Source organism: Macaca nemestrina, chromosome X (assembly GCF_043159975.1).
Source record: "Macaca nemestrina isolate mMacNem1 chromosome X, mMacNem.hap1, whole genome shotgun sequence".
In the NCBI taxonomy this organism is placed as follows: Eukaryota; Metazoa; Chordata; class Mammalia; order Primates; family Cercopithecidae; genus Macaca; species Macaca nemestrina.
The window spans coordinates 122,625,782-122,651,058 of NC_092145.1; the positions used below are offsets into that span (position 1 = coordinate 122,625,782).

The 25,277-nt window shown below is 39.6% G+C and overlaps 3 protein-coding genes across 8 annotated transcripts in view; all 3 read right to left on the reverse strand.

Annotated features, from left to right (window-relative positions):
• The window catches only part of LOC105463245 (synaptotagmin like 5), a 243,625-nt gene that overhangs the window by 143,218 nt on the left and 75,130 nt on the right, over positions 1–25,277 (reverse strand). The window lies entirely within an intron of this gene.
• On the reverse strand, positions 1,671–2,789 carry LOC139360812 (H2A.L variant histone 3). The gene is given in 3 exon segments (XM_071088882.1): positions 1,671–2,061; positions 2,063–2,135; positions 2,137–2,789. Coding segments are annotated over 3 exon segments (552 nt in total). The 5' UTR covers positions 2,352–2,789; the 3' UTR covers positions 1,671–1,797.
• H2A (H2A.P histone) lies at positions 5,267–5,825 on the reverse strand. Its single transcript, XM_011710250.3, has one exon. The coding sequence runs from the start codon at positions 5,739–5,741 to the stop codon at positions 5,388–5,390; it is 354 nt and encodes a 117-aa protein (XP_011708552.2). The 5' UTR covers positions 5,742–5,825; the 3' UTR covers positions 5,267–5,387.

Below are 25,277 nucleotides of genomic sequence, written 5' to 3' on the forward strand. Positions count from 1 at the left end.
TTTCTGCAGTCTTGACCTGAGTCTGGCACCGGCCTGCCCTGACACGGCTTATGATCACTGGCCTGGTTGGCAGCCACAGTCACCCCAGCCTCTGTCCTTGCCCACTTGGGTGTTAGTTTTCACACTCCCAATAGGACACTGGCCACCAGTGCCATCCTGTCCAGAGGATACAGGCCAGAGGGACTCCTTCCTCACCTTTCCCTCCCTCCTGTTAGAAATGCACAAAAGGCCTAAACATGCGTGGGCTCACGCCTTCCCAATGGCAGTGATTCTCTCTGCCTCCCCACCTCCCCTGAGTGTAGAATTCCTTGCACGTGTGGAAGGGGGTCTGGCAGAGTGCTGCATTAGTCTGAAGCTATGCTGGCTGTGGCCCCCCACGATTCCTCTGAAACGCATGAGCACAGCTGAGCACAATTCTTAAAGGGATAGCAGTACCTACTGCTGGCTGTCCCATGCCCCTTGATTCTGCAGAGAGCTTGCAACAGGGGCTCATCCAAGGTCAACCTCCAAACTCCACCTCAGACATGAAACAGAGTCTGAAAGAGCCCAGAAGCCCGGGTCCTTACAAGGTCAGAGTGACCGTTAGTGTTGACGACTGCATACACTGTAAGGTGACCACCTGACTGCACAGAGGGACTCACCCGCCACGGGCCACCCACCGACTATGGCTTCTCCTGCCTTGAATGAAGTCCTCAGGTGTGCATTCCAGTGAAGTATCCAGGACATTATGTCTAGCTCTACAATAAGCCACAGCCATAAGCAACATCAACAGCTTTTAAACACCAGACAGCTACGTAGCCAATATGTCAAGATCTGAGGAAAATGATCAGTTCACTGCCATTACCCATCTTAGAGGCACTCACTTCTGACTGGAGGACACTGGACTAGCAGGAACACATACCCTGAAACCAAAGATGTTTTACTTTGGCAAGGGGAGGGGATGCTGCTGTCACCATGATGTGATCAGCTGAAGGAGACTCGCTACCTGCAGATGCTGGAGAGACGCCTGCTTGCTTCTCAGATGCACAGAGGAGAAAGTGACGATCTGAGCTAAGGCTGGGAATGCTCTATAGCTCTCCATAAAGAATCACCCAGTGGTGGGGTGGGCATCTTCACAATGAGTTGCCTGGGAATATGAGGTTCAGCGGATATCACGTGGCAAGAAAGGCTTCTGGGATTCAGACAAGCACATCTCCCAACTGACCCTAAGGACAACCCCAACACAATCTCCATGTAAATCCCCTGTCCCATGAATTCATGCCAGCCAGTGTGCCCCCTCTCCACCCACCCCTGTGGCCACTGCCCTCTGACTTCAGACCTTTGCTATCCTGAATAAAGCCTCCCGCACCTCAGTCAGAGTCTGCAGCTCCACCCCAGGTTCCAGCATCAGGCTGGGAATTCAGCAAGCCTCAGAGGCCCCCAGCCAACTCCCCGGCCTCACAAGGCCTTCCTGTTCAGAGGCAATGAGGAAGTCTCGGTGCCTACCAAAGCCAGTTCCTCCCCACAGGGCCAGTGCCTTCACCATCACCATTGGAAACTGCCCCTCTAAATCACTGATTCAAACACTCCACACTGGCCACCCCTTCCCCCACTTCAGTTCTCTGGGGATAGTTTCTCCTAGATGTCTCACAGGCACCTCCAACCCAAAGTGACGGAAACTGAGAGGAGTCAGGAGCACTGTCATACGTTTACACAGTTTAATAGCTTGGGCAGATGGAAGCAACCTGGGGTCTTTCATCTGTGGGAATTTTGGCATTGGGAGGAGGTTGCTGATGAAGTCCTGCACAGCTCCGAAACTCAGGAATCCTTACTCCTCCTTCTCCTCCTTCTCTTCCTCCTCCTCCTCCTTCCCCCCATCACCGCCACCTCCTCCTCCTCCTCCTGCTCCTTCTCCTCCTCTTCCTCCTCCTCCTCCTCAGGTTGGGACATTTCTTCTTCCTGAGAATGGGTGTCATCTTCCAACTCCAAGAGACATCTGAGCTGCTCATCCTTTTGCAGTGCCCTCTTCACGTGTTCTGGAGTGATGCACACCCTGTGGCTGTTCTCAGCCTCCTTGCCCAGCCTTCTCCAGGATGTTGGCTGTCAGGTACTCGAGAACACCAGCCGGGAAAACAGGTGTGGTTGAGCTCAGGCGGCAGGCAGCGTTCCAAGCGGCTGGCAGGAAACTGCAGCTCTGCTCTTCTGGAACGGGAAAGGCGTTGTCTCCTAGGCCTATGGAGCGTTTGTTTCCAGCCATGAGGATTGCTGTGTTTTGCCCCAATTGGCACAGCTTGATTTTCCTGCTGGCCTGAGCCTGTCAAGGTACCAGTGCTTATTGCTGCCCACTGTATCCCTATGCTGCAGCCCCTCATTGGTCAGGGGTTGCCTTTGTGACAACCTCCACTTTTTGATGTCATTGGTGTCCATTGGTCTCTGATCAGGCCTCAGCCTATAAAAGCCTATGAGAGGAACCTGGTCACCCTAGTAATGGGAACTTCTTTTTGAGAGGGACCTGGTTGCCCTAGTAACTGGAGCTTCTTTTTGAAAGGAACCTGGTCGCCCTAGTAACTGGAACTTCTTTCTGAGAGGAACCTGGTCGCCCTAGTAACTGGAACTTCTTTTTGAGAGGAACCTGGTCGCCCTAGTAACTGGAACTTCTTTTTGAGAGGAACCTGGTCGCCCTAGTAACTGGAACTTCTTTTTGAGAGGAACCCGGTTGCCTTAGTAGCTGGAACTTCTTTTTAAGGAAAGGCTCATATTTTATTTTAACATTTTAGCAAAAAGTTGTCTCAATGAAAGTATTGTCCCGTCTTTAGGACACCACTCCAGATTCTTTAAGTTTAGCCTTGCATTGTCTGTGAGCTAATTTACATTGCCCCTAGAAGCTGTAAGTCACTTACAGTAGTGTTCACTGCCTTGCCCCCGATTTTGCCTCCCTGTATACATTTACTTAAACATTCATGATCAATATTCCTATGTTTATTCTTTGAATTGTCTTTTGAATGGCTTATAATATCTGAAAATTTCCTCATGAGTTAACCGATTGTTTCAACGCATTTCCATATCATAGGTGTTTCAGTGTTACGATTTTACTCTGTTGGAAAATACCTTTTACCTGTTTTTAAAGGTCACAATGTTATACCCAGTGGATTCATCTGTCAGAGCTAGGCAAACTTGGTGACAGAGATGTGTACCTCATGCTCGGTTAAACCCAGCAATGTCTTTGCTTGCCTCATCTAGGTGACTCCAAAGCCCAAATAGGTCTTTGTTCATTGTGTTTTTCAAATTTTAGTTTCAACATTTAATTTTGATTTCAGTATTTTTCTCTACTAATTTTGTATTTTTTGTTGTTGTTATTGTTGTTGTTGTTGTTCATCGATATTAGGTAACTTATTTTCATTGTTGACCAAATGGTTGGGAATTCAGTTTTAGGATCCGACCATCTGGAGAGTTGTGTAAATGAGTTAATGATTCACAGAAATCCAGTCTGTTGTGTAAAAGACAACAGAAAATCTGGTTTGACAGTCTTTTTATTTGTCCATTTGTCTATTTGTGGCTCAAATCAATTAAGAATTTTATACTCTCTTAGAGGAGAACAGTATATATATATATATATATTTGGATCAGAGAACTTTACTGTTTCTATTTACACTTGACTCATGGTTGAAATTGTGGAACTGAAGCTCTAAGCTCTATTTCTCTGTGCCTATATGTCTATGTGCTTGTAATTCTGAAATAACTCCACCTCTGATTGTGTGATTATGTAAAGTTTTCCTGCCTCTGGATGGTACTGACGTATTGGATTATAAAGTCTCTTTTGCTTACATAAATTAAATATTCCCAAATTCCTCCTGTCTCTCCACAGGGCTCAGCAGGATGTGGTTCTCACAGCCAGTGGCCTAAGTCCCCAGCGGTCACCTGAGAACCAGGCCCACTGCACCTTAGGGAAGCCTGCCTACAGGTCTGCTGTTAGGGAAGAAAGGAGATGCAGCTGTTTATTAAGGGCGACCTTGTGCATGCACCGTGTGGAGGAGCCGTTTATAGGCATAAGTAGACTCAATCTTGGGAAAACCCACAGATGGAGAGACTCTTATTACCCCCATTTTACACATGAGGAGACCTGCTCAGAGGTAGTAATTGAAGGTCTAATATCACATGTCCAGGAAGTGGTGAACTGGGATCTGAAACCCAGGCCCTCAGCTCCCACTGTTGGAGCTGCCTGTGCAGCCTCTGACCAATCCTCTGTGAAAGGCCAGCAGGCGCAGACTGTGGCACCCAAGGACCCAAGGAACAGGTGGAAACCTAAAATGCGGGCATTCACAGGCAAGGGGACAGATTGCTACAACGTTTGATGTGACACCTCTTTTAAACTTAGCACAGAGCAGGAAGTTTTGAAAAGGATTGCCCATGCTTTAGAGGCCGTCACTTGGGACAGAATTATTTCTATACCTCTTAAAACATGTATTGAGTCACTAATAATTCTTTGGTGCTCTATGCAATATATAGTAATTATAATGAATAGGTATTTAATTTAAAAATGAAATTGTTAATTGTGTTTTAAATGAAATACATATATAATTAAGCTGATTCATTAATAATTAACAACCATTAAGAACTTCTTGAATTGCCCATCTTAGGCCAGATCATAAATTTTATGTATTATTATGATTTATTTTACCAGTGTCCTGAAGAGAGGACAGAAAGATATATTCACAGCACTAGCTACTAATCCCTGTCTCAAATCCTCTTTCATAAGAAGTCAGGGCATAAAGAAATAAGAAATGAAATCCAGCAGGCCATCATTTCTTTTTTGCATTTTTCATCATGGTTTCTCCTTCACTCTCAATCTCCATGTAAAGTCCCTATCCCATGAACTTCATGCCAGCCAGTGTGCCCCCTCTCCACCCGCCCCTGTGGCCACCACCCTCTGCCTCCTGCACTTCAGTCAGAGTCTGCAGCTCCACCCCAGGCCCCAGCATCAGGCTGGGAATTCAGCAAGCCTCAGAGGCCCCCAGCCAACTCCCCGGCCTCACAAGGCCTTCCTGTTCAGAGGCAATTAGGAAGTCTCGGTGTCTTTATCCCAGCCAGTTCCTCCCCACAGGGCCCGTGCCCTCTCTGTCACCGTTGGAAACTGCCCCCTCTAAATCACTGATTCAAACACTCCACACTGGCCACCACTTCCCGCCACCCCCCCCCAACTTCAGCTCTCTGGGGATAGCTTCTCCTTGATGTCTCACAGACACCTGCAACCCAAAGAGACGGAAACTGGAAGGAGTCAGAAACATACTCATGGATTTACATCCTTTAGTAGCACTTGTTGATGACAACAGCAGATATTCCTCAGCTGTGACACATTTTTGCCCTGGCTAAGCCTGTGAGGATCCCCTCAAGGCTCTGGGACCCAGTCTTCAGTCATTCTTTCCGGATTTGGGCATCTCATCAAACACAAAGCGGGTTCCATCACTCTCAGTGCGGTGGGGCTCATGGTCGTTGTCCACTTCTCTCTCCCCATCTTGTGAAGTGTTGCGCATCCTGCCATTGTTGATGGCCTCCAAGCCTACCTGCTCCATGATGTAGTCAGCAAGGCAATCGAGCAGGGTAAGGAGGATATTTATTGTGGAGGAACTCTGGCTTTGGGCATCTTGTTCATCTTGCACAACTCGGTCCACGAAGCTCATAGGGACCCGCAGCTCATTTCTAGACCGGTCTTGAATCTGGTTGTTATTTGCAGAGGAGTTCTTACGGTTATTTTTCTCTGACATGATATTTGCTGGGTTTGGCTCTGATCAGCTCTGCTTGATTCTCCAGCTCAAGTAAGTCTCTGAGGATGCTGGTGCTGCCTATTGGATCCCTCTGCTCCAGGCCCTGATTGGTCAGGGAGCTAGCTGCCTTTGTGACATCCCTAGGCTTTGTGATTTCACTGGTGTCCACTGGTCCCTGATCAGACCTCAGCTTAGAAATGTCTGTGACACTGATCTAGTCACCCTAATGACTGAACCCTGATTTTGAGGGAACTATAACTCTTTACCTGATTTTGACATTATAAAAATAAAAGTGTGTTTCAATGGAAAACTTTGCTCTATCTTTAGGACACCACTGTAGGTTATCTGATTCTAGCCTTACATTATCTGTGAAGTCTTTTATAGCCTTTTGTTAGTTGTAGGTGGCTGATACATGTACAGTACATTCTTTAGTAGAGGTTCAGTTGTCTTCACCTTATGAAACCAGTTTTGCCTCCATGTGCACAATCATTTAATATTACTGATGAATATTCCCATATTGACTCTTTGGTTTCCCTTTTGAAGCAGTCATAACATCTTTTTCTTTTAGCATGTGTTCATTTCGTATCTGTATGAGTGTCATGATTTTACCCTATTTGAAAAATGCATTTTATTTATTTTTTTATTTTTATTTTTTATTATTATACTTTAAGTTCTAGGGTACATGTGCACAATGTGCAGGTTTGTTACATATGTATACATGTGCCATGTTGGTGTGCTGCACCCATTAACTCGTCATTTACATTAGGTATATCTCCTAATGCTATCCCTCCCCCCTCCCCCCTCCCCACAATAGACCCCAGTGTGTGATGTTCCCCTTCCTGTGTCCAAGTGATCTCATTCTTCAATTCCCACCTATGAGTGAGAACATGCAGTGTTTGGTTTTCTGTTCTTGCGATAGTTTGCTGAGAATGATGGTTTCCAGCTGCATCCATGTGCCTACAAAGGACACAAACTCATCCTTTTTTATGGCTTCATAGTATTCCATGGTGTATATGTGCCACATTTTCTTAATCCAGTCTGTCACTGATGGACATTTGGGTTGATTCCAAGTCTTTGCTATTGTGAATAGTGCTGCAATAAACATACACGTGTATGTGTCTTTATAGCAGCATGATTTATAATCCTTTGGGTATATCCCCAGTAATGGGATGGCTGAGTCAAATGGTATTTCTAGTTCTAGATCCTTGAGGAATTGCCATACTGTTTTCCACAATGGTTGAAAAATATATTTTAATCATTTTTCAATTAATAATAAGATGCTCAATAAGTTTACCTGTCAGTGTCAGGTAAACAGTTGATAGAGAAGTGCATCTTGTGCTCAGTTTAAGCCCAGATGTATATTTCTTGTCTCTCCTAGGTGAAGCAAAAGCACTAAGAGATGTTTCTTTTCTATTATTTGATTTTCCTTTCTAGTAATTCTGTGTTTTCCCTTTGACTTTGGTTCATTTACAGCCAATAACTTTGCCATTCCATAGGGGAAAAAGTAGAAAGAACAAAAGAGTCTTAAATCCAAACAATTTCAAAATCCAACCATTAGGTTTCAAGGCCTGGGAATATTCTATGACTTAAGACTCCTCCCTTTGATCACTCTGATCCTATGACTTCACCTGGGGTCATAAATCTGCCCTCTGGCCTCTAGGTTCTGCCCTCAGTCATTGTTCCTTTATTTTGAATGGTAGCATATGTTTACAGCTGAGTAGTTTTATCAGCCTGCTTTCTCCTGTCAAATTTTGGGAGTCCTATGGCCTTCTTTCATTTCTTCCTCTATTTGTCCCTTTCCGTCTAAGCTGGCATTGTTTCTGCTGATATAACATTCTCAAAAACTTATAGGTCTTTTATGTATGTCATGGGGATTCATGTGATTAGACAAGAGGTTTCTTCAAGATCCTTCATAGACAATCCCTTGCTTATTCTGAGAAGCACACCCCATATCTCTTCAAAACACCATCTGTGTGATTGAATATTTTGATCTTTTGATCCCTTAAAGGCACTAGCAAAAGGATGTCTAGCTATGCCCTTGATTTTATCTCTGGAGGATGATTTCGTGGCAATGAATTTCCTAATTTTGGTGTCTTTTTGCAATCTGGATAGGCTGAAAATTTCTCATATCATTGAATCCTGCTTTCTTTTTGCTTAACAGTTCTTCCCTCAATTTATGTCTTTCCTCTAGCATTTTACTATAAGCAGAAATAAAAGCAGGCCATTCATTTAATCCTTTGCATGAAAATCTCCTCAGCTAAATATTCAAGTTCATTGCTTACAAGTCTTGCTTTCCACATAATTGTAGGGCACAACTCAGCTACGATTTCTGATGCTATATAACACAAAATCCCTTTTCCAATATTATGTTACTAACTTCTTTCTAAGCCTTCACCAGCAACATCTTTGACATTTTATTTCTATCAATAGTTTGTTTATGATAATTTAGGTGTTCTCTAAGACAATATAGACTTTCTCTACTGTGCTCCTCATGTCTGAGCTCTCACCAGGAACACTTTGAACATTCATATTTCTACTAATGATCTGTTCAACATAATCTAGGGTTGTTATATAATGCTCCTGAAAATTATTCCAGTCTATAGCTATTATCCAGTTGCAAAACCACTTCCACATTTTTAGATATTTGTTATAGCAGCAACCCACTTCCAGGGACCAAAAATTGTAATAGATCCCTATGGCTGCTATAATGCTGTAAATCTGGTAGCTTTAAAATACATGCATTTAGTGTCTTTCAAACCTGGAGGTCAGAAGTCCAAAATCAGTTTCACTAGGCTGAAAATAAAGTGTCAACATTGCCATGCTCCCTCTGGGGACCCTAGAGGATAGTCTGTTTCCTTGTCTTTCCCAGCTCCTAGAGCTGCATTCCTTATCTCATGGACCCCTTCCTTCCTATTTACAGCCAGCAGCATAGTATTTTTCTTCAGTAGTCACATTTCCTTCTTCTGTGTCAAATCCACCTCTGCCTCCCTCTTTTAAGAACATGTGTGATTGCCTTTAAGTTCTATCAGATAATACAGAATAATCTCCCATCTTCCACAATCATCTCTGTGAATTCTCTTTTTCCATATAAGGCAACATTCATAAGTGCAAGGGGTTAGTATCAAAGTACCTTTGGGGACCATTATTCAGCCTACCATGGGAGTTATTCCCAGGAAACTCTGGCAGGGAAGAGAGAAATTGAGACAGAGAAGGAAAGGAAGCAAACAAAGTATTTGTTATCAAGCAGCTAATGTTACTGAAAAACTTTAGAGAACGATGTAGAAAACACATCTTCCAGGGGGCAGGTGATGCCCCACTGTTCTGGACTGTCATATTATTGAGCACAATGGACTCTGGTGACCTAATGAAAGGTCTCACACAAAGAAATAAAGGCTCTGACATTTGAAAGTCAGGCAAATATCTACTTAAATGGTATGAGCTGTTGGAGTATGGACAGGGCACTGACAACATCTTCTACACCAAGAAATGTTTGTATACCCTCCTAATAAAGCTTTTCATTTTCTTCTTACCTCATGCCTGCTGTTTCATCCTTTCATGTAGCTACCTGGCATCAGACACTGAGGAAGACGCTGGATATTCAATGCTAAGCAAAATAGGTATTATCTCATCTGTATGAAACATTCAGTCTAGTAGGAAAGACAGATGTTAAAACAAACACCCAAACAAATATGTATTTCAAACTTATTGTGCATGATCAAAAGCAGTTTATAAACTTTAGCACTAGTGACATTTTGGACTGAATAATTCTTTGTTTTGTGGTGGAAAGGCTGCTCCTGGTATAAAAGGACAGCAGTACCTTGGCCCCTATCCACTAGATAGTAGCATCTTCCGGTTATGATGCCAAAAAGTAGCTAGGGGACAAAATTATTCTCAATTGATAATCACTTATTTACATTTAAAATGTTACTTTAAGATGTAGTGAGGGGATGTAATTTACATAGGGTTATGAAGGAATGTCGAAATGACATTGAACCTTAGAACTGTCACAAGAATAAGGAATGAGTCAGAGAAGTGGTAAGAAAAATAAAATTCCAGAAGGTAGCATGGACAAATCCCCAGACTGGTAAAGTATTTGGCGTGTTTTAAATGAAAGCTAGTAAGTGTGCTGAACCTGAGTGCAAAAAATGAGAGTGGTTTAAGATGACCTTGTATTCATCCCCAAGCAATGAAGAATCTGGACTTATAGACGTCCTGGCACTTGGATCCATCTCTCAAATGTGAATGAACATGAACATAATTTATGCATTTTTATGAACTATTGATAAAACACAAAAAGATTCTGAGAGGGCAAGAGTGCAAAATAAATGATTGTAATACTTTATAGCAGATTATTTTCAGAAGTGCCCACAGTTATCCCATCCTCTGTATCTACTCTGAGTATTCATATTTTTAAAATGTGACTTTGCAGCTCATCCAATAAAGACATTGTGCTGACCTTCTCACCTCTTAAATCTGAGCTGGCCTTCCCACATACTTAGAAAAACAAGATGGGGAAGTGACGGTGGGATAGTAATGGGCCTGGTTCCCAAAAAACTTTGTACTCTTTCACTCTCACTTTAAACATCTACATTTGTCATGTCAACAAGCATGAGCTAACTTGCTGGAGGATGAGAGACCATGTGGACTGAGTCAAGTCAGTCCAGTTGTCCCCTCTAAGGTCTGAGATAAGTGAGCCCAGCCATGATCAGTGTATTAGTCCGTTCTCATGGTGCTATAAAGAAATACCCGAGACTGGGTAATTTACACAGAAAAGAGGTTTCATTAACTTGCAGTTCTGCATAACTGGGGAGGCCTTAGGTAACTGACAATCATAGCAGAAGGCATCTCGTCAAAGAGTCGCAGGAGAGAGAATGAGTGCCACCAGGGGAAATGCCAAACACTTATAAAACTGTCAGATCTCATGAAAACTCACTCACTATCATGAGAATAGCATAGAAGAAACTGCACCCGGCCGGGCGCGGTGGCTCAAGCCTGTAATCCCAGCACTTTGGGAGGCCGAGGCGGGTGGATCACGAGGTCAGGAGATCGAGACTATCCTGGCTAACATGGTGAAACCCCGTCTCTACTAAAAATACAAAAAACTAGCCGGGCGTGGTGGCGGGCGCCTGTAGTCTCAGCTACTTGGGAGGCTGAGGCGGGAGAATGGCGTGAACCCGGGAGGCGGAGCTTGCAGTGAGCCGAGATCATGCCACTGCACTCCAGCCTGGGAGACACAGCGAAACTCCATCTCAAAAAAAAAAAAAAAAAAAAAAAAAAGAAACTGCACCCATGATTCAAGTACCTCCCACTGGGTCCCTCCCACCACACCTCAGGATTATGGGAAATACAACTCAAGATGAGATTTGGGTGGGGACACAGTCAAACCATATCATCCCACCCCTGGCCCTTCCCAAATCTCATGTCCTCACAATTCAAAACAAAATCATGCCTTCCCAGAAGTCCCTCAAAGTCTTAATTCATTCCAGCATTAACCCAAAAGTGCAAGTCCAAAGTCTTATCTGAGACAAGGCAAGTCCCTTTTTCCTATAATCCTGTAAACTCAAAAGCAAGTTAGTTACTTCCTAGATACAATGGGAGTACAGGCTTTGGGTAAATACACCCATTCCAGATGGAATAAATTGGCCAAAACAAAGAGGTTACAGGCCCCATGCAAGTCCGAAATCCAATAGGGCAGTCATTAAACCTTAAACTTCTGAAATGATCTCCTTTGATTCCATGTCTCACATCCAGGGCATGCTGATGCAAGAGATGGGCTCCCACAGCCTTGGGCAGTTCCACACCTGTGGTTTTGAAGGGCATAGCTCCCTTCCCAGCTGTTTTCATGGGCTGGCATTGAGTGTCTGCAACTTTTCCAGGCACACGGTGCAAGCTGTTGGTACATCTACCATTCTGGGGTCTGGAGGACAGTGGCCATCTTCTCACAATTCCACCAGGCAGTGCCCCAGTGCGGAAACCGTGTGGAGACTCCAATCCCACATTTCCCTTCCACACTGCCCTAGCACAGATTCTCCACAAAGGCTCCAGCCCTGCAGCAAACTTCTGCTGGGACATCTAGGTTTTTCCATATATCCTCTGAAATCTAAGTGGAGGTTCCCAAACCTCAAATTCTTGACTTCTGTGCACATGCAGGCCCCACATCACATGGAAACTGCCAAGGTTTGGGGCTTGTGCCCTCTGAAGCAATGTCCCAAGCTGTATCTTGGCCCCTTTCAGCCACGGCTGGAGCTGAAGCAGCTGGGATGCAGGACACCATGTCCCAAGGCTGCACAGAGCAGGGGGCCCTTGGTCCTGGCCCACAAAATCATTTTTCCCTCCCAGGCTTCCAGGCCTTTGATGGGAGGGGCTGCTGTGAAGGTCTCTGACATGCCGTGGAGAAATTGTCCTCATTGTCTTGGGGATTAACATTTGGCTCCTCATTACTTATGCAAATTTCTGCAGCCAGCTTGAATTTCTTCCCAGAAAATGGGTTTTTCTTTTCTATTGCATCATCAAGCTGCAAATTTTCCAGTCTTTTATGTTCTGCTTCCCCTTGAATGCTTTCCACTTAGAAATTTCTTCTGCCAGATACCCTAAATCATGTCTCTCAATTCAAAGTCCCACACATCTCTAGGGCAGGGGCAAAATGCCACCAGTCTCTTTGCATAGCAAGAGTGACCTTTACTCCAGTTCTCAGCAAGTTCCTCATCTCCATCTGAGAACACCTCAGCCTGGAATTCATTGTCCATATCACTATCAGCATTTTGGTCAAAGCCATTCAACAAGTCTCTAGGAAATTCTAAACTTTCCCACATCTTCCCGTCTTCTTCTGAGCCCTCCAAGCTATTCCAACCTCTGCTTGTTACCCAGTTCCAAAGTTGCTTCACATTTTTGGGTATCCTTATAGCAGTATCCCACCCCCAGTACCAATTTACTGTATCAGTCCATTCTTATGCTGCTATGGAAAAATACCTGTTACTGGGTAATTAATAAAGAAAAGAGGTTTAATTGACTCACAGTTCCACATAACTGGGAAGGGGTCAGGAAACTTATGGTAAAGCAAACTAAATATGGCCTGAGAAGGACTCCGTACTTCTATATCACAGTCCTTGTGGATGAACTGCAAGGACTCAAATATATGAACTTAATAGGTAGACAAGATTGAAAACCTAACTTAGGAGTATGCACTTGTAAGAATAGCTGGGCCCTGGCCAATCCCAGCAGCTGTACTGCTACCCCTCATACACTGTTGAGTGTTCAAACTGTGTTCAATTAAGGCAAACTCTGAGCTGTAACCAATCCAGTTGTTTCTGTACCTCACTTCTGATTTCTGTATGTCACTTCCCTTTTTTGTCTATAACTTTGTTCTGATCATGAGACATTCCTGGAGTTTCTCTGAATCTGCTATGATTCTGGGAGCTACCTGATTCGTGAATCTTTCATTGCTGAATGAACTCCTTTAAATTTAATTTGGATGAAGTTTTTCTTTCAACAGATGATGTCAGAAGCATGGTCCAAAGTAGAGCTTTAATGACCTCCAGGAGTGCTGAGTGAAGAAGCAAGGTACTTGCTGGACCCACTTGTGTCCTTTGATCTCTGAGTGCCTGGGGATCATGATAAGTTCTCTTTTGGATTTTGGAACTCCACAGATTTGTGTTTTGAGATCTCTGAATTTCTTTGAGCAAATTTATCTTCCAGATTGGGTTTGGAAGTCACGACAGGAACGGTACTGGGTTCGGGATTGTATTGAATCCGATAATTAACTGCCTTGGATTCAGTCAGAGACCTCTTACCTATGACTGGTTCAGAAAAAAACTGGTAGCAAATGGTAATATTGTAGGGATTGTAAAATTTGGCTTTTGAAAATCCACAGGGATTTTTGTGTTCTGCCCCTTTGTTTCATTTTTCTTGAGTGCTTAGGTAGGGAAAAATCATTGGCTAAGTTAATCAACGGAACCTGAGAGCAAAGCCAATATTTTAGGTAAAAATTGGGTCCTTGATTTCTGAAAACCTGAGTTTCTTCCAGCTTATATGATAGTCCCAAGAAGCTGCAAAGTCTTAGAGAAATGGTGAAATTTAACTAAAGATAACTTACAGCAGAACTTTCTGAATAAACAACAATGCACTGCAGTGCATTTAAAAATGAGGAGATCCCCCCAAATTAAATCTGCTAATCTTTTAACTTAGTTACTATCCTGATCCAAAGGAAGTAGACTGCAGCACCAACTGGCTAACTTTGGACAAGTAATGGGGTACATTTTACCTGACTAAAGGATGGGATTGGGTTAGAGGCCCTCCCCTCAGTAAAATCCCTCTTTGTTAAAAATGGATTAAAGATGATAGGGCCCAACCAGGGGCAAATTTGAGCCTTGCCAGTTCAATTTTGGGTGCTGCTAAGCAGAGTGGCTAATGTGTATGTTTTGTCACACATATTTTGCTCTGGCCAGAATGAAAAATGCTAATTTGTTTACCCCATGCAACCCCTTGGGCAGCATCTTGCAAAATTGAGAGGATTTTGCCTGTGGTTCCATAATTTTCTTTTGTTACAGCTTGTCCCCCAGGACTGTAGTGTGGTGAGTAGGATTGCTAGGGGCGCTCAGGGAAGGGGAACCCGGAAACCTGACATGCCAGCAAACGGGTAAGAATTTCTTGCCAGTCAGACTTCTGGCCTCTCTCTGTACAAACTGGTTACATGAATGGTAAAAATCACTGTTTATCTCCTCTGTAAAGTTTTGATTAATGCAAAAAGAATTCTGAGGCTAGCCTTAATCTGTAGCAAATCTGGTGTATTTTGTGCTATAAATTTGTTTTTCTGTGTCATTCTGTCAGGAAGAGGGGTATCTTAGGGTAGAATGTGGGCCTAGGACACCTGTAAGCCCATTGTTCAAGATGGCCCTTAAACAAAAGTTATAAAAGTTTTCAGGACCCTGAAAAAAAAAAAGTGGATGAGGTCTCCATCTTATTTGACGTCCTTGGGAGCTTAACCTTGCAACATGTGGCAGTACTTTTTTTGGTCTCTGCAATTTTACAATGGCGGCCCAGGTTCAATCCTGGCTTAGGGAATGAGTGCTTTCTGGTTGATATCTGTGTGACCTTTACCAATTGTTAATTCTCTTCTCCTCCATGAACAACTTCTGACTTCCCTTCTTGAATTTTCCTTTCTTTGAGCTACCTTTGAAGATTCTAGAAGTTTTTAAAAAAACTGTGTGTCTTCTTAGCCCTGCTTCTTGAAGGACTACCTTAAAGCCAGTAATCCGATTAAGAAGCTTCAAACTGGAAAATAAAAATATCTTACAATGACTGGATCTTTTTCTGTCTGTCTGTGTAGTAATATGTGTGTTGCGTGTGTGATGTTTATATGAAAGAGCGCTAATTAATTGGCTTAGAGAAAAATAATCAATTAAATAAAATATTTTGTCAGAAAAGTAAAAACTGTACTGCTTTTAGTTCACAGTAAACTAAGATTACTTAGTTTCCTTAAGTAATCTTTAGGAAATAAAGACAGCTTTAAAGATTATTGGTAAAATAAAAATATCTTCAAAAATGTAAACATTTGGTCTAAATTATGCAGGTCGGATATTAGGGCTGCTAAATGCTTTAAGGTCATAAGCTGTTTCTTTGACTTTTAAAAATTGTTCAATTTATTTTGCAGTATTAGATTCTAGATAAAGCTTGGGGACATGTGGAATTAGCCATGTCTCCCAGCTATGCAAAGAAGGTTATAAATAAAAGAGATTTTATATAAGAAAGGATCTTGTATGGTAAATTCTTGTCCTAAAGTAAAATAACTGGTTGTTTAAAAAGAGGAATGCTTAGGACAAGTCAGAAAGTTCAAGCATGTTGTGGATGATCTGCATAAGTTGCAGAGGATTCATGAAACAAAATTTATGCAACAAAAGTAAAAGTTGCTAAGAGTTACCATTATAACACATGATTGATACTATTGAAAAAATAGTTTTACATGCAAGATGTGTGAGGAGAGTAATATGTAGTTTTGGTAAAAGATTATAAGAAGGCCTTGGAATATAAATTTTTGCTGAGTTTAGACGGTAAAAGGTTTTTTAAACTAGATAAGATAAAGCTAAATGTTACAGCAAGTTGTAGAAGGTTTGTAAAAATTAATCTTGCAAAAGAAATCCTGTGTGTGAACATATTGACTAAATTTAAAGGGTTATGATTCAGTTTTTCTGTAAATTGCACATGAAAATATAATAAAAGCACAACAGGGTTTTCTTAAAGCACTGATCTGCTCTCTCACAAAAATTGTAAAGGGTTATAAAAGGTTTATAAGAATATCACATTATGGTCAAACTGATTAAGATTGAATCAACTTATCTATAAGATTTTATTAAAAATTGGGGTTGACATTAATGGTACACTAATACAAGGGTGAAATTTGGCTTTCTCTCTTGAACCAGATTTTTGTATAATATTAAAGAATAATGAAATATTTTTGTTTGTCTCTTGAATAAACTTCTGAAAAAAAGAAGGGAAAGATGAGACTGTTTGGAAAGCTCAGTCTTCCCTCTATCAATGACTAAAGGTTTTTGCCCTTTAAAAAATTTTTGAGTCATGATTTGGGCTAAATGAATGACTTACAGTAACCTGCAATTCTATTTCATAATATCAAGTGCTTTAAATTTTTTACATATTTGATAGGCTTCTCCAAATCAAATTTCAGCTTCAAAATTGTCTTTTCTAACCTCTGACTTTGAGATGCTACAGAGGACCCCTGAAACATCCAAAAGAGAGGGAAACAGGATTGTTTGACATGCTAATTACATGGGAAACATTGTCAAAATAAAAAAGTAATTTTTAGTTTTCTTCAGGTTGTATTTTAGTAAATGACATTAACATATGTTCCAAAATTGTATGGGCTTTCTAAAATTGTAAAACGTCACAATATATGCTATCAATCATACTTATGGTTATTATGTTAAGTTACTGTAAACCATAGAAATAACCAAATTTCCTTGTCAATTGTGTTTTTAGCTATGATTACTTAAAGTCATTTCCACAGCTAATTGCTTAATTGCTGATGCAGTTTCTGAAAACTTCAAAAGCATGGTGTCTTTTAGGAGGCTTATCAAAGGATGGAAAGGACCCTAAAAAGCATTCTTGATTACAGATTTCTAATAAGTTTAGAATCATATCATTTTAATTGGGTAAGAATTCCTGGAACTTTAATGAAAAGACTGACTGGGTTACAAAACTGCTAACCCAAGTGGAACAAAAATTAATTGAATAGCAAGAAAATACTTTGCCACATTTTCATGTTAAGTCAGCTAATATTAAAATTGTTTAGATATACAATTTAAATGAAATCCATGGTCTAAGTCAAATTATATATGATAACCCATCAGCTATCAGTGCTATGCACCTAATTTGGAGACACAATTGGTATTCAAGAGGATATAAGTCTAATGTTAATTAAGCATGGACTCATGGAGAACCAGGATGGCCACCGAGTCCTTCCAGAGTCCTTTTTAAAAAAAATGCTTTAGCTTTTGTTATTAAAAGTTCTGCATTCCATGACTCATCATGGAAAAGGTAAAATGATCCAAACTAAATATATTGGTTTAGTGACTTATAAATTGCTAAAATAGCTTATAACTGATGTTTGGTTACATACTCCTGGGAAGATAATTAAAGCTTCAGGTACATTCAGTTACCTGATGGGTCATTTAAACATTTATAAAGGGATTTCATTCTATTGTCATTTTCAATGCATGTTTTCTGGTTGTATAAAAGCTCTACCATGAAAGACAGCTGATGCTATCATACTAGGTTATTATGCCACAGTGTAATTTCACCAGGTAAAGGAAACTTTTTATGGTTAACTGAGGACAATCAACCCCTTCACAATCTAGAACCCAAAGATTGGATCTTCTGGGAACATCATAGAAAGACTTTCCTTGCCATCCACATTGCAACAAAATTTTAGGATCTTGAACTTTGGGTTCATAATCTTACAACTGAGAAGGATCCCTCTGCACTATTGACAATGTACCCTCATTGGAACCCTTAAGGTAAAGCTAACCAGGGATGTCACTGCCCAGAAGAAGATGACTTCCTTGATATGAACAGCTTTTCCCAAGATCACTGTTCAAGACTTCTCTAGCATCATGAGACTCTTATCTTTAAATATTTTTTCCTTGTTTATGCCTCTATGAGCAATAGAAATGAAAAGGGGGTCTGTTGTGTTCACTTATGGGGCATACTTATATTTGTGAAAGATTTTGTTTTGCAGCCAGCTTTATACATGGATAACCTTATATTTTAATAAAGATGACAGGCCAGTGTAGGCGAGAAACTTAAATGGTACATGTTGCCTCACAATCAGGCAGAAACAGAACATTGGTTCACTCCTCTTAACCCACATCATGGGTTAAAGAGAGCATTGCCAAGAAGCCTGCACTCTTCTAGAAGGGCATCATTTGTTAGGTCATTTTTGCATGGTTTGGAGTAAAAGAGGCAATGATCAGAAATGTATCCCTCATGATAGATTTTAGAGCAGATTCTACTGTAAAGGCTATAGTTACACAACAGACTTTAAATTATCTTGTGAAAGTTATGCTAAATAATAGAATTGGCTAAACAGAGAAGTATCTGTGCAGCTGCTGGCACTTGTGACCTATGAAGAAATACATCAAATGTAGATTAAAGAGATTCAGTTGCAGGGGATTAACAAAGAGACTGCTTAGTTAAGTAAGCAGACTCTTTATCTAGCTCATTCTTTGATCAATTTAATTTTAGGTGATTTGATTTATAGGGACCCTGGGTAAGGAACATACTCCAAACTCTTAGTATTATCCTCCTGATAGTCCTAACACTCTCCCTGGTGTGCTGTATTCTCTCAAAGGTTTTAAATGCTTGCATGCAGCAATCTCTTGAACATCAAATGGTCTCTCTTCAATTGGAATGACAAGAGCTGAAAGAAATGTACGACCATGAGGGCACCATAACCTATGAGTGACATGCTGAGACCAGAAACCCAAAATGATGGTAATTGAAAGTGATGCTAAGGCCCTAAGTTTTTGTCACACTCTCACCTAAGTGAGAATCTTGCCAAAAAGGGGGAATTTTTCAAAACAAAATTATGGGAGGTCATTGTTTTGGACCGAGCTCATGCACTAGGCCCCAACAGATTAAACCAAACAAAAATGGAGTCTTTCATGCTAAATGTGACATAATCAAACTAAGACTTTTAGGAAACACATAGGTCCTAGACCAGAACAGAGCAGGTTTTGTTTCTCTCCTGTAAACAAGACATTCCAGCATAAGGAGGTATCCTCTACTCAGTCCTTGTTCCTACCTTTGCAAAACTCACTGTTCCACTGATTTCCAGTGGGTTTCAAGACCAAATAGGTACATTTATGATGGTGATGGTGACATCAATGACTAAAGTTTTGGTCAGTCTCTCAAAATTGAGAAAATACCAAAAGGAAGGAATTGTTAAAGCAAACTAAATATGGCCTAAGAAGGACTCTGTACTACTGTATTTGAGTCCTTGTGGATGAACTGCAACCTAACTTAATAGGTAGACAAGATTGAAAACCTAACTTAGGAGTATGCACTTGTAATAATAGCTGAGTCTTGGCCAATCCCAGCAGCCGTACTTCTACCACTCATACACTGCTGGGTGTTCAAATTGTGTTCAAATAAGGCAAATGCCACGTTGTAACCAACCAAGTTGTTTCTGTACCTCACTTCTAATTTCTGTACATCACTTCCCTATTTTTGCCTATACATTTGTTCTGACCACGGGGCATCCCTGGAGCTTCTCTGAATCTGCTGTGATTCTGGGGGCTGCCTGATTCATGACTTGTTCATTGCTCAGTTAAACTCTTAAATTTCATTCAGCTGACTTTTTCTTTTAACACTCACAATCATGGGGGAAGCCACCTCTTCACAGGGCAGCAGGAGAGAGAATGAGTGCCCGCAGGGGAAATGCCAGATGCTTATAAAACTATCAGAACTCATGAGTACTCACTCTCACAAGAACAGCATGGGGAAAACGGTCCACACGATTCAATTGTCTCCCACTGGGCCTCCCCCATGACACATGGGGATTATGAGGATTACAATTCAAGATGAGATTTGGGTGGGGACACAGCCAAACCATTCAATCAGTACAGTCAACTCACAGGTAACCACTGGTATAAAGGAAGCCTAGCTGAGATTAAAAAAACCACCACCAACGTGAGTCCAGTTCATATTGCCAAACCACAGAAACACATCAGAAATACGTGGTTTGGGGTTTTGCTTTTATAAAGGCTTTGCTGAAACACAAATCAAATATCATAAAATCCACCCATTTCAAGTGTACCATTTGATAGGTTTTAGTATACTCAGATATGTGCAACTGTCCTAGTCATTTTTAAGATATTATCATCTCAAAAGAAACCTTGTACTCATTTGCTATCACCTTTCTATCCCCTTATCCCCCCAAAAACTAGTAATCTTCTTACTATCTCAATAGGTTTGCCTACTGTAGACATTTTATATGAATAGAATTATACAATATGCAGTCTTTTGTGACTGTGTCTTTTTCACTTGGCCAGGCACATGAAAAGGTGTGAATATACCACATTTTGTTTATTCATTCATCATTTGATGGATATTTGGGATGTTTTCACCTCTTAGCTAGTGTGAATAATGCTTATATAAACATTCACGTGTAAGTTTTTATGCGGACATGTTTTCACTTCTCTTGGATATGTAATGAGAAATAGAATTGGTGGGTCATGTTTAACCATTTGAAGAACTGCCAAAATGTTTCACAAAGTGGCTATACAATCTTACATGTCCACCAGCAATGTATGAGGATGCCGATTTCTCCACATCTTCACTAACAGTTGTTATTTTCTGTTTTTCTTTGTATTAATGCCATTCTAGTGGATGTGAAGCTGTATCTCATTGTAGTTTTAACTTGCATTTCCCTAATTATTAATGCCATTGAGCATCTTTTCATGTGCCTGTTGGTCATTTGTATACCTTCTGTTTTGTTGAGACAGGGTCTCACTCTGTCACCTAGGCTGGAGTGCAGTGGCATGATCACAGCTCACTGCAGCCTCCAATTCCTGGGCTCAAGTGATCCTCCTGCTTCAGCTTCCTGAGTAGCTGAGGCTACAGGTGTGTGCCACATCTGACTAATTTTTAATTTTTTGTAGAGATAGAGTCTCGCTGTGTTGTCAAGGCCAGCCTTGAACCCCTGGACTCAAGTGATTCTCCTGCCTTGGCCTCCCAAAGTGCTGAGATTGCAGGAATGAGCCACTGCACCTGGCCTTGTATATTTTTGGAGAAATGTCTATTCAAATCCTTTGCCCATGTTTTAATTGAGTGTCTTTTCATTATTGTATTGCTAAGAGTGCTATGTTCTAGATACAAGTCCCTTATCAGCTAAATTATTTGCAAATATTTTCTCTTATGTGTGTTGTCTTTTCATGTCTTTTAAATTTTTTTATTTTAATTATTATGGACACATAATAGTTGTACATATTAATGGGGTACATGTGATATTTTGATACAAGCATATACTGTGAAATGATCTAACCAGGGCATTTGCAATATTCATCACCTCAAGCATTTATCTTTCTTTGTGTTAGGAATATTTTAATTTTAGTGTTTAACATTTTTTATTTTGAAATACACAATAAATTATTGTTAACTATAGTTGCCCTGTTGTGCCATCAAACACTAGATCTTGTTCCTTCTATCTAACTATATCTTGGTACCTATTAACTATCCCTTTTTTATCCCCCTCCTCCTCACTATTCTTCCCAGCCTCTGGTAACTATCATTCTACTTTCTATCTCCATGAGTTCCAATTTTTTTTAGCTCCCACGTCTAGGTGAGAACATGTGATTATTTGTTGTTCTGTGCCTGACATTTCACTTAACACAATGTGTTCCAGTTTCATCCATGGTGTTGCAAATGACAGGATTTTATTCTTTTTTTATGGCTAAATAATATTCTATTGTGTATATGTACTACATTTTCATGATCCATTTATCCCTTAATGGACACTTAGGTTGATTTCCTATCTCTTGCCAAATATAAAAATCAAATCAAAAAGGATTAAAGGCATAAATATAAAACTAAAACTATGAAATGCTAAAAAAATTATAGAAACACTCCAAGACATTGGTCTAAGCAAAGATTTCTTGAATAAGACCTCAAAAGCACAGGCAACTGAAGCAAAAATGGACAAATGGGATCACATCAAGCTACAAAGTTTCTGTACTACAGAAGATACACTCAACAAAGTGAAGAAACAATCCACAGAATGGGAGAAAATATTTGCAAACTACCCATCTGATAAGGGATTAATAACCAGAATATATAAGGAGCTCAAACAACTCAATAGGAAAAAACAAATAATCCAATTTAAAAATGGGCAACAGATCTGAATAGACATTTCTCAAAAGGTGGCATACATATGGCCATCAGGTATATGAAAAAATGCTCAGTGTCATTAACGATCACAGAAATACAAATCAAAACTAATGAGATATCATTCCATCCCAGTTAAAATGGCCTTTATAAAAAAGACAGGGGATAATGAATGCTGATGAAAATGTGATAAAAGGGGAACCCTCATACATTGTTGGAGGGAATGTAAATTAGCATAACCTCCATGGAAAACAGCATGGAGATTTCTCAAAGAACTAAAAATAGAACTACCACATGATCCATCAATCCAGACTGCTGGATATAGTTTCAAAAGCAAGGAAATCAGTATATCAAAGAGATACCTGCAATCTCATGTTTATTGCATCACTATTCACAACAGCCAAGATATAGAATATTTTTTATTTTTAAAATAGTGTCCTTTGAAACCCATAAGTTTTTATTTTGATAAAAATAAAGTCCAATTTATCTATTCTTTTCATTTGATGCCTGTGCTTTTGTCACATATAAGAATCAATTGCCCGAGAAGAGGTCATGAAGATTTTTTTCCTATATTTTTTCCAAAAGTCTTACGGTTTTAGCCCTTGCATTTAGTTCTTTGATTCATTTTGAATAATTTTTTTATATAGTCTAAGGTAAGGGTCCAATTTCTTTCTTTTGCATGTGGCTGTGCAGTTATACCAGCACAATTCGTTTGATAGTACTCTTTCTTCCCCATTCAATGGTCAAAAATCACTTGACTATAGATGTATGCGTTTATTTGTAGACTCTCAATTTGATTCCATTGATCCATTTGTCTGTGTTTACACCAGTTCCAATATCTTGATTACTGTTGCTTTGTAATATATTTTGAAATAAGGAAATGTAAGTTATTCAATTTTGTTTTTTTAATATTGTTTTAATTAGTCTGAGTCCCTTGAAATTTCATATGAAATTTTACACGTGAATTTATTTGTGAATTTCTAAAAAGAAATAAACTGGGATTCTGATAGGGATGGATTATGTTAAATCTGTAGGGAAATTTGGGGAATATTGCCAATCTAACAGTATTAAACCTTCTAATCCATGAAAATGATATGTTTTTCCATTTATTTAAATGTTTACTTTTGCAACAATATGTTGTAGTTTTCAGAGTATAGTTTTTGCCCTTCTTTTGTGACATTTATTCCTAAATATTTTATTATCCTAGGTGGCACTATAATTATTTTTCTTAGTTTCTTTTTCAGGTTGTTCATTTGAAGTGTATAGAAAGACAACTGATAGTTTTGTTTGTGATATTTTTTCTTCGTTTACATTTATGCTTGTAACTCAGACAATTGATTTTTATATATTGATCTTGTATCCCATAAATCTTGCTGAACTCATTTACTAGTTCTAATAGACTTTTAGTGGATTATTTAGGATATTCTATATATAAGATAATGTCATTCATGAATAGAGTTAATTTTACTTCTTCCTTTCTAACCTAGATGGCTTTTACTTGTTTCGTTGCTTAACTATCCCGGGTAGAACCCATAGTACAATATTGAGTAGAAGTGGTTAGAGCAGACATCCTGTTTTGTTCCTCATCTTAGGGAAAAAACATTCAGTCTTTCACTATTAAGTATGATGTTAGCTGTAGATTTTTCATAGATACCCTTTATCAAGTTGAGGAAGTTCCTTTCTATTTCTAGCTTGTTGAATACTTTTCATCGTGAAATGGTTTTGGATTTCATCAAATTATTTTTCTGCATCAATTGAGAATATTACATGTTTTTTCCATTGATATGGAATATTACATTAATTGATTTTGGGGTGTTAAAACAACTTGAACTTTCTAGGATAAATCCCACTTGGTCATGGTGTACAATTCTTTTTATATGTTGCTGGATTCCAGTTCCCATTATTTTCTTGACGGTTTTTGTAACCATATTCATAAGATATATGGTTTGTAGTTTTCTTTTCTTGCTATGTATTTATCTGGCTTTGGTATCTGGGCAATGCTGACATCACAGGATGATTTAGGAAGTTGGCCCTCTTTTTCCATTATTTTGTAAGAGTTTGTGAAGAATTACTATTGATTGTTCTCTAAATATTTGGTAGCATTCACCAATGAAGCCATTTGGGCCTGGGCTTTTCTTTGTAGGTAGTCTTTTGATTACAAATTCAATCTATTTATTTCTTAGAAGAAGTCTTTTCAGATTATCTATTTCTTCTTGAGTCAATTTCAGTAGTTTATGCCTTTCTAGTAATTTGTCCATTTTATCTAAGTTATCTAATTGATTGGAATAAAATTGTTCATAGTCTTTCCTTATGATAATTTTTATTTCTGCAGTGTCAGTAGTAATGTTCCCTTTTCATTACTGATTCTAGCAACATGAATTGTCTCTTTTTTATTGTCTAGCTAAAAGTTTGTCAAATTCGTCATCTCTTCAAAGAACAAGCTTTTAGTTTCTTTAATTTTCTCTATTTTTTTTGAATTAACTATTTATTAGTTTCGGCTCCAGTCTTTATTATTTCCTTTCTTCTACTAGCTTTAGGTTCAGTTTGTCATTCTTTTTTCAGTCTCTTAGGTGGAAGGTTAATTTATTGATTTGAGATCCTCTTTCCTTTTAAATATACATCTGTATTTACATCTATACGTTTCCCTCTAACCATGCTTTAGCTGCATCTCATAAGTTTTGGTATGTGATATTTATATTTTCATTCATTCCTAATTATTTTTTAATTTTCATTTTGGTTCCTTCTTCCACCCATTGTTTTTTAGGAGCGTGTCATTTACTTTCCATATATTTGTGGGTTTCCTACATTTCTTTCTGTCATTTGTAGTTTCACTCTATTGTGAAAAGAAAAAACAGTGGATGTTTTTTCTACCCTTTTAAATTTAATAAGGTTTATTTTATGGCCTAGCATGTGGTCTATTCAGAATGTTCTGTGTGCACTTGAGAAAAATACACATCCTACCTTTTGGGTAGAGTGTTCTATGCAAGCCTAATAGGTCTAGTTGGTTAGTAGTATTCAAATATCCTCTTTATTATTTATGTTCTACCTACTTCTCTCCATTACTGGAAGTGTGGTATTGAGTCTCTAATTATTATTGTTAAATTGTCTATTTCTCCCTTCATTACTGTCAGTTTTTGCTTCATA

Coding starts and splice junctions, on each gene's coding strand:
- H2A (XM_011710250.3), bottom strand. CDS start 5,741: ATGTCAGAGAAAAATAACCGTAAGAACTCCTCTGCAAATAACAACCAG.